Source organism: Salmo salar, chromosome 13 (genome assembly GCF_965601325.2).
Source record: "Salmo salar chromosome 13, fSalSal1, whole genome shotgun sequence".
Lineage (NCBI taxonomy): Eukaryota > Metazoa > Chordata > Actinopteri > Salmoniformes > Salmonidae > Salmo > Salmo salar.
This window is the reverse complement of record NC_138303.1, coordinates 25,527,008-25,537,578: the sequence shown is the minus strand read 5'-3', so window position 1 is coordinate 25,537,578 and position 10,571 is coordinate 25,527,008. Positions and strand designations below refer to the sequence as shown.

The 10,571-nt window shown below is 43.4% G+C and overlaps 1 protein-coding gene across 1 annotated transcript; it reads right to left on the bottom strand.

Moving 5' to 3' along the window:
- Nucleotides 1-2,327: 2,327 nt before the first annotated feature.
- Nucleotides 2,328-8,367, bottom strand: LOC106566751 (troponin C, slow skeletal and cardiac muscles). The gene is made up of 6 exons (XM_014135109.3): nucleotides 8,233-8,367; nucleotides 6,775-6,805; nucleotides 6,322-6,468; nucleotides 3,834-3,948; nucleotides 3,045-3,181; nucleotides 2,328-2,790 (listed from the first exon to the last, which is right to left on the bottom strand). Exons 1-6 carry the CDS (start codon nucleotides 8,254-8,256, stop codon nucleotides 2,759-2,761), a joined length of 486 nt encoding a protein of 161 aa, XP_013990584.1. The 5' UTR covers nucleotides 8,257-8,367; the 3' UTR covers nucleotides 2,328-2,758.
- Between the last annotated feature and the right edge of the window lie 2,204 nt (nucleotides 8,368-10,571).

Genomic DNA, 10,571 nt, shown 5'->3' with positions numbered 1-10,571 from the left:
TTTCGGATTTTCGAGGAGTTTGTATTTCGCGCCACGCCCTATCATTGGATATTGGAGCGGTGTTCCGCAAGCGGAACATCTAGATGTAAGAGGTTAAAGATTGCTGTACACCAGCGGAACCCATCCAACTTGAAGGAGCTGGAACAGTTTTGCCTTGAAGAATGGGCAAAAATCCCAGTGGCTAGATGTGCCAAGCTTATAGAGACATACCCCAGACTTGCAGCTGTAATTACTGAAAAAGGTGGCTCTACAAAGTATTGACTTTTGGAGGGGGGAGGTCAAATAGTTATGCATGCTTTTCTGTTTTGTGTCTTATTTCTTGTTTGTTTCACAAGAAAAAATATTTTGCATTTTCAAAGTGGTAGGCATGTTATGTAAATCAAATGATACAAACCCCCAAAACATCTATTTCAATTTTGTAAGGCAACAAAATAGGAAAAATGCCAAGGAGGGTGAATACTTTCACAAGCTGCTGTAAGTAGACATGCACTCATAATTGACTGTAGTGAATATAAAGCACCCACAAGCTATGGGTGTCTGAAAACACAATCATCGCGGAATGAACGAATGACGAATTTCCGGCCAAGCGTGGTCCATTTAAAAATCATTCCTTCCTTCCTCGACCCTTGCCCTGCAAGTTTATACTCGTCAGACGTCATGATACATCATCAGAAGTGTCCACTTAATTTGAGGGCTGAGGGGATGCAGTTACATCATCATTCATATGGGCACAGTAGACATCAGTTTTTTCTTTATTTTTAAAGCTGCCCAGAGAGGACGTTGTGTTTATGGGCAAAGGCAAATCATTCCACTCTGAGGCTCCAGTATACAAGAAAGTACCTTTCCCAGCATTACTCCTGAACCTGTATAAGCACACATTAGCAACACCTGATCTGGTGCTGTGATTATGTGCATCCCTAACATGGGGAAAGTAATCAGTTAGATATCTGGGCGCAGAACCGTAAATACTCCTGTAAACCAAACCCAGTCTAATCTGGGACACCCTAGCCTCTACAGGCAGCCAGTTGAGCTTCTGAAAGCAGCTCCTGCCTATGTGAGTAAGTGGACTCAGCTTCAATACTACCCTGATCAGTTTCTTCTGGGCTATCTGGAGCTTCCCCTTCATAAACTTATATAAACACCCAAATAGAATGCGTGATCTCGATTATATACGAAAATATATATATATATATACAACACCACTAGGTGGGTGTATCAAACACAAATAAGAGGCAAAATACCAGTTACAGAAAACACTTCAATAACCATTCTTCATTCATGCCTTTATGCCTGATGGGTGGAGAGTTTTTAAATGGAACATCCACCTACATTCTGTCTGGAGAAGACTTCATGCAAGATGAACACCCCTGCGTGAACCTTTTTATCTGCTGTATAGCACAGAAGGATATGGAGGAGACGGGGTGACCGGTCTCTGAGAAATGACGTGCGATAGGGGACTTAGGGTCATTTCTCCTTACAGCACGCCTGTGTTCTATAATACGTGTTCTTATTGGTCTACTGGTTTTGTCCAGATATAGCTTATTGCATGGACAAGAGATAAGGTATATGACATTAGAAGAGCTGCAGGTAAGGAGCTGTTTGATAGTGCGTATCGTTACATTGTGTAACTAGATACTGGCCCTCCAACCATATGACTGCTGGAGTATGTTCAACCTCCCACATAGCCCTGCAGAGAAGATCCTATGTGTGGCATCAACATGTACAGTGAAATTAATCGGAGAGCAATGTGAATACATCAGAAGGGAGTGTTGGAGTAAAAAGTTCACAGGTTATGATGAAAGATTCTTACCAACTAAATATATGACCTTATTGAGCGTTAGCCCATTGTATACTTTTTAAAGTAAAACAGGACAGCCCAAAACTCTCCATTGAAACAAACACTTTCAAACTAATATGATATCAGACAAACCAGATGTTGCTTTGGCTAACTCATTTATTACTTGAGTGTACATTCTAAGCATACGTATGGTGGGTACATCCAACACAGGCTTTCCAGCAGAGTAACTAGCCCTGAGAGAATATGTTAAACATACAACCATTGCATTATACCTTGTCTGCACTGTGGCTACATCGCATTTGGTATTGGTATTATGGTATTTTATTAGGATCCCCAGTAGTAGTTGCGATAGCAGCAGCTACTCTTCATGGGGTCCACACAAAACATGAAACATGACATAATACAGAACAATAAGAGACAAGAACAGCTCAAGGACAGAACTACATCAATGTACATTTACATGTAGACTTAAACTACTTATGGGCTGAGTCTAAATACAGGGACTTCTAGGAACAGATGCACTGTCCTATGACTAATAGGATGCATTTCATACAGCATTCGGTCCGGCAACACAACATCAGCGACTTTGAAAAAGAAGAGATGTGTAAACTGTACACATGACATTTGAAGTAAAACAGTAATACATAGTTCAAGTAGCCAAACTGAAGTGATATGCGAGTTATGTGATTCTTTTCGGCTGCTTACAGTTAAACAAATGCAGTCTATGGACACCAAAACGAGTTACAAACTTAATTTACAACAATGCAAGAAATGGTCGTTCTAAAAATACGTAAGCAATTAGATAGATTGATTATTCAACTAAATCTTGCAAGTCGTTCAGAAGTTCTGCCGACGACATCCAAAAGTCAGCCTCCAGTTGTCCATAGATGTCTGTGATGTTGACGTGAAACACAAAAATATCATCAAGGGCCAGGGGACTCTGTCTTCTCGTGATGTTCTTTATTCTACTCCTTTCATGAACTCTAAGAACTCTGGAATGAAGGGGAGGAGAAGGGGAGTCATTTAGTCAACTACAATCTTAATTGAACACATAGAAAAGCAATTTCCTCACTTTGGTCACTACACTGCTTTACTTGTGAATAATATGTTACCATGCATCATTTATATTGACAATTTCCTTTTCTAGCAGTGAAATATCCATATTTTCAATTGCATCATTATCATGAATACAAGATCAGAGGAAGGAATGCTCTGTCTCTACGGTATGTCATTGTCAAAACCTCACCGTCGTAGTCGATTTTCCCATCGTTGTTCTTGTCTCCGTCCTTCATGAGCTCCTCAATGTCGTCCTCAGTGATGGCCTCCCCTGTGGCCTCCAGCATTACCTTCAGCTCCTGCAGGTCTATGTAGCCGTCTGCATTCCTGAGGGCATAGGAGAAGAGGAATATTTATACTGCTTTACAAGTCTGTTCCTGCTGGGACCACCCATACAAAAATGTATGCACGCATGAATGTAAGTCACTTTGGATAAAAGTGTCTGCTAAATGGCACATATTATTATTATTATTATTATATTTATTAACCTGGCTACATGACTGTTTCTACATTTAAAAAGGCTTCATAGTTGCCTTGCCAAACAATGACAAGTAGGCTAAAAGAGAAACTAACTGTCACAACAAGCTACAACTCTATAGTGTGCATTCCTGTGTATCTCTATCCTGGTGGTAGAATTGCACCAACTGATCCAATAAATCTGTTTTACAAAAAATGTGTAGTTATCAACAACCATCTAAGGTAATAACTGGAATATAAAAATCCTAAACGTTCAGCTGGAGTCGGTGTAGTGAGTGCTGTCATATATCAACCATGTGAGTTCTGCACATTGGTGATAGCAGGGTAAGGTACTCCTATACAGTGTTGAACATGTTAGTCATGGTGAAAAGCACTGTATAAATCTAATACGCTATAATCCATCCATAAACTGTGGGTTAGTTGAGTAAGACTATGAAGAGTTACTTTTCCAGAGTTCACCCCCCTTATGAGTCTCCTCATGTACTTATGAGGATAAACATACTTGTCAAACATGCAGAAGAGATCTGCCAGTTCCTCCTCTGTTTTCCCTTTGCTGTCGTCCTTCATGCACCTCACCATCATCACCAGGAACTCATCAAAGTCCACTGTTCCACTGCCTGCAAAGACACAGCAACAGGATGATGTTGCACAACGTTTCGGGTCAAGGAGCCTGTCTTTGATATATAGACCTTCATTTGATCACTCTTCTGTTGCTGAGAATTTTCCTGCACCGACGGAAATGTATATGAGCTTCTGGATTTACATAAATTCACTGAAAACCCTCACCAACACATGGTTATATTAACCGTATTGCACTTTTCATGTAGCCTACTTTTGGCCAGCTAATAGCCTATCCACTGATCATGCAACATTATGGACTAAACGTTAATATCCTCTTGCTGCAGGATTAGGAGCCTAAAAGGGCGAGCTAAACTACTTCTATGCTCGCTTCGAGGCAAATAATACTGAAATGCATGAGAGCACCAGCTGTACCGGAAGACTGTGTGATCACGCTCTCCGCAGCTGATGTGAGTGAGGGCCAGACGATTACCAGGACGTGTACTGTGAGCATGTGCTGACCAACTAGCAAGTGTCTTCACTGACATTTTCAACCTCTCCCTGTCCGAGTCTGTAATACCAACATGTTTTAAGCAGACCACCATAGTACCTGTGCCCAAGAACACTAAGGTAACCTGCCTAAATGACTACCGACCCGTAGCACTTGAAGTGCTTTGAAAGGCTGGTCATGGCTCACCTCAACACCATCATCCCAGAAACCCTACACCAAATTCAAATCAAATGTATTTTTATATAGCCCTTCGTACATCAGCTGATATTCTCAAAGTGCTGTACAGAAACCCAGCCTAAAACCCCAAACAGCAAGCAAAGCATGTGAAAGAAGCACACTCCAATTTGCATACCGCCCCAACAGATCCACAGATGATGCAGTCTCTATTGCACGCCACACTGCCCTTTCCCATCTGGACAGAAGGAACACCTATGTGAGAATGCTATTCATTGACTACAGCTCAGCGTTCAACACCATAGTGCCCTCAAAGCTCATCAATAAACTAAGGACCCTGGGACTAAACACCTCCCTCTGCAACTGGATCCTGGACTTCCTGACGGGCCGCCCCCAGTTGGTAAGGGTAAGTAACAACACATCCACCACACTGATCCTCAACACAGGCGCCCCTCAGGGGTGCGTGCCTAGCCCCCTCCTGTACTCCCTGTTCACTCATGACTGCACGGCAAAGACAAAGGAGATGATTGTGGACTACAGGAGAAAGAGGACTGAGCACGCCCCCATTCTCATCGACGGGGCTGCAGTGGAGCAGGTTGAGAGCTTCAAGTTCCTTGGTGTCCACATTACCAACAAACTAACATGGTCCAAGCACACCAAGACAGTCGTGAAGGGGGCACGACAAAACCTATTCCCCCTCAGGAGACTGAAAAGATTTGGCATGAGTCCTCAGATCCTCAAAAGGTTCTACAGCTGCACCATCGAGAGCATCCTGACTGGTTGCATCACTGCCTGGTATGGCAACTGCTCGGCCTCTGACCGCAAGGCACTACAGAGGGTAGTGCGAATGGCCCAGTACATCACTGGGGCCAAGCTTCCTGCCATCCAGGACCTCTATACCAGGCAAATTCAGAGGAAGGCCCTGAAAATTGTTAAAGACTCCAGCCACCCCAGTCACAGAGTGTTCTCTCTGCTACCACATGGCAAGCGGTAACGGAGCGCCAAGTCTAGTTCCAAGAGGCTTCTAAACAGCTTCTACCCCCAAGCCATAAGACTCCTGAACATCTAGTCAAATGGCTACCCAGACTATTCACATTGCCCCCCCTCCCCTCTCCACACCACTGCCACTCCCTGTTGTCATCTATGCATAGTCACTTTAATTAACTCTACCTATATGTACATACTACCTCAACTAACCGGTGCCCCCGCACATTGACTCTGTACCGGCACTCCCCTATATATATTGTTATTTTTTACTGCTCCTCTTTAATTACTTGTTACTTTTGTCACATATTCATGTCTGTATTTTTTTAATTTCACTGTCGTTTAGGGGCTCGTAAGTAAGCATTTCACTGTAAGGTCTACACTTGTTGTATTCGGCGCATGTGACTAATAAAAGTTGATTTGATTTGACTTTTGATTATTTTGCTGTGACAATATAGGTAAAATTAAGATCCTACATTTGTAGCAGTTACAGGTCACGAGATACTCTACTCAGCCATGTGATGTTTTTCATTCATGTGTTTACGGTCTTACAAAGAACAGTGGACAACTGTCCCTGCTGAGCCATGAATTGGCCTTTTGATGAGCAGACCACTCGTGCTTGTCTTTGTTGTGTACCATTCTTGTCCACGTCTGATGAGCTCACCAAATACTCTCATACGTGAATCATTATGGGAACTATTGATGGGAAATAAATGTGCCTATTGGGATCATTTGAGTCTCTCTTTCATGTGTGTGTGTTTACCGTCTTCATCCACCTCATCGATCATCTCCTGCAGCTCCTCGGGGGTGGGGTTCTGCCCCAGCATCCTCATCACCTTGCCCAGCTCCTTGGTACTGATGCAGCCGTCCTCTGCATCCTGGATAAAGATGTCAAAGGCTGCCTTGAACTCTGCAACACACAGCACAGCACAGCACAGGACCATATTTCTCATTCTTTTCCACCTCCCCTCTTTTTCCATGGTCAGTTCTATGTGTGGGCTACTGTAGTGTAAGAAATACTTTCTCAGTCAATCATCTTATTTAATCCTCCTTAGAAATCGAACGTTTACTTTTCATTTTGGCCTGAAGGAGAGAATGGTACACATTTTTAAGCTTAATATTGTTTTAGATGCGATTCAATTGAGCGAAACTTGAGGATATATCCCACATAGATTAGAAAACCATAATGAAATACAAATGAATACATTTTACATACCGTTTTTCTGCTCGTCTGTCAGCTGCTCTACCTATTTAAGAAATGGAAAGTTTTCAGAAGCAATTGAATCAATGTATTTAATGGAATCCATTCTTTAACTACAGTTGTACATTACTTTTACAACCCCAAATCATAACGTTGATTTACTGTTTTTCTTTGATAAGCATAATGTCTTATTTTTCATTCTTGCAATAACATGTATATGATACCTCTATTACCTATGTTCTTCTATTCAGTTTAATGTTATTTGTGGAGTTTTCAGATTACTCTGTGAGAAAGGTCCAGTCCTAAATCATAAACAGTTGATAGAGAAATCTAGTGTATGAAAATAATCCTTCAGAGGACTTACAGTAAACTCCAGAACGCAGAACCCATTCTCTGGAACAGTTCACCTCAAATGTTTCTTTAGTTTACACATAGCTTATCACCCACCAAAGGTACACTTATTTTTGGTCCTTCACACCTGGTCGTCCATTCTGGAAAAGCTACCACAAATGTGAGAGGGCGACAGCTGCTTATGTAAGAGTTAATTGTCTGTCATCCACCACAAATGAAACACACACTCCGAGCAATGTCCATCCAAACATCGATACACACACACATTCCGGTGTGTTTTACTAAACTTTGACTCCTCTAGCTGTAATTTACAGCTGAGACATGCGTAGTAGTCCAGCCCACCAGCCACCAGGCAACAGGCAGAGATAGCTAGGCAGATAAATATACAGCCCTGCCAGCGGCTCACACAGATAATATGGGGGGGGGGGGGGGGGGGGGGTATCTAGACCTGAATCCCTCCTCTGACATCACAGAAACGCACATGGAGGAGGCTCTGAGCAACTGGCCTAAATTAGCCCATGAGAAGTAGGACTGCTCCATTTGTAGTCATGAATGAACCCACAGTGTGGACCAAGGTCTTGTCCTGCTCCTGACCCCTGGAGTGCTCCTATCAACCCTGATAGGCTTCAAGAGGCACAGCATCTAGATGTATGGTATCTCGCCTCACTCGTCAAAAGCTGGTGTTGTGTGTGTTCGCTTGACAGACACAGTTTGTTATGGAAGTTGAATTATCTGAGCAATGTCAGAATTACAAATTGCTCAATTCTTGGACATTTAGCTGGGGAATATCCATATGTATATCATTTGAAAGAATTGATTATCTAAACATGTTTACCCTCTATAATTTTTTCAAACTAAATATTACAGGTACCTTTCATTAAAATCAATGGTGAATCCTGAAGTGTTCATTTGAAATAGTAACCAACCTTTACACAGAAATCTGACAACAATTTTGACCTAACTTGGCAGAGACCACATAACCAAAAACTCACCTATAACTGAAAATCCCAAATTGAACATATTTCAATCAATTCTTATATTATGACGCTCCCTACCAAATACAAACACTTTCACTGTCTCCCCAGACAATGTACCCTGTTGTAGGAGTGGAGGGGGACATACCGCTGCTTTGTAGATGTCGTTCATGGTGGCGGCTTGGCTTGGCCGCTGCCCGTCTGTCCGTGGGGTGTAGTGGCAGAGAGGAGGGAGTTAGACCACAGCTAGGAGCAGGACACTGGCCCCATGCTGGGAGGGTTTTATAACTGGAGCCTGGCAGGACCTGGTCCCTCCCTACCCTGCTTGCCTGTCCAGCCCTCTGGGTGTCTCACGTGCATCTGTGTGTGTATGTGTGTGTGTAACAATAACCAGGCTCAGATAAAAATGAGCCCACTCTTAGGGGGCATACTTTGGAATGGAATGAAGTGAAGGGGAATGCATGGCGAACCCTAATCTCCAGGGAGGGGGCTAAAGACACTCAACATTCCACCATTAAACTGTGACCAGAGGGGCAAAGGAGAGGGCCAGGGAAGGCAGACCAGAGCAAAAGTGGGCTTTGGACAGGAGTGGGCAGAGGGTGGGTAACTGTGAACAGAGCATGGGGTTCAGGGAGATGGGATGGGGCGGGGGCACGGGTGGGAGGCAGGGTAATTCGGAACAGAGGGTTGAAGCCTGCCGTTACCAAACACAATCGCACAGGTGTGTGTTGTGGAGTGTGAGGGGTCTGCGGGATATAGAAGTGTGCATCAGAGGTTAGGGGCACCTTCATTTGGGAGGATGGGCTCACGGGAATGGCTGGATTCCATGTGTTGGATGCCATTCCATTTACTCAGTTCCAGACATTATTATGAGTCATCCTCCTCTCAGCAGCCTCCACTGGCGCGCATGTGTTTGTGAGTGCGCACGTGCATGGGTATGTCTGTGTGTGTCACTAATACACATTTAACTGACAAGGGCTTTTGTCCAATGTTATATTATCTTATCTGACACCTTCCCTTCAAAAGGTCAGCTAACTCCCTCCAAATTGTACAGTTAAATGTCAATGTACTCTAATGGATGAATGTATAGATTGTCCTACTCATTGACTAACAGCATTTTACCAAATAGCATTTTGAAGAAAAAAGGAAAGAAAAAAACGTAAAAAAATATAGAGTTAACAAAATATTTAATTATATCATACATGTGATAGTGGGCCTATGAAGCAATATAAACGACATACAGTCAGTCAGCAGAGGGCAGTGTTTACTGTCTTGTTTTAATAGAGATGTTGTTATGCAGGTAGGTGTGCAACAGAATATTCCATTTATCAACAGGGGGCTCAAGTCAGAAATCTGGGTCAAATACAAGAATGTGAATTTGCCTAAAACCATGTGAAAACATGAATGAAATAGACACCTTATAATAGACTAAGGAAGATCATTCCTTTGTGCATTGTATATAATGGGTAGGCCTACAGAAAAAGCCTATTGCGGATGTGGAATGAAACAGTGGCACCTCAGCTCACCCCTCTGGACACATCTGAACCACAACAGAGTCAACCATTTTAGCCACAAAATATCCTATATATTCCTGCTACTGTGCTGCACTCTCCCTGCTATGTCACTGAGTTGAATAGGAAAGGACAGTCACTCCAAAGGCATCGTTGGATAGGAAAGGACAGTCACTCCAAAGGCATCGTTGGATAGGAAAGGACAGTCACTCCAAAGGCATCGTTGGATAGGAAAGGACAGTCACTCCAAAGGCATCGTTGGATAGGAGAGGACAGTCACTCCAAAGGCATCGTTGGATAGGAAAGGACAGTCACTCCAAAGGCATCGTTGGATAGGAAAGGACAGTCACTCCAAAGGCATCAGTGGATAGGAAAGGACAGTCACTCCAAAGGCATCGTTGGATAGGAAAGGACAGTCACTCCAAAGGCATCGTTGGATAGGATAGGACAGTCACTCCAAAGGCATCGTTGGATAGGAAAGGACAGTCACTCCAAAGGCATCGTTGGATAGGAAAGGACAGTCACTCCAAAGGCATCGTTGGATAGGAGAGGACAGTCACTCCAAAGGCATCGTTGGATAGGAAAGGACAGTCACTCCAAAGGCATCGTTGGATAGGAAAGGACAGTCACTCCAAAGGCATCGTTGGATAGGAAAGGACAGTCACTCCAAAGGCATCGTTGGATAGGAGAGGACAGTCACTCCAAAGGCATCGTTGGATAGGAAAGGACAGTCACTCCAAAGGCATCGTTGGATAGGAGAGGACAGTCACTCCAAAGGCATCGTTGGATAGGAAAGGACAGTCACTCCAAAGGCATCGTTGGATAGGAAAGAACAGTCACTCCAAAGGCATCGTTGGATAGGAAAGGACAGTCACTCCAAAGGCATCGTTGGATAGGAAAGGACAGTCACTCCAAAGGCATCGTTGGATAGGAAAGGACAGTCACTCCAAAGGCATCGTTGGATAGGAAAGGACAG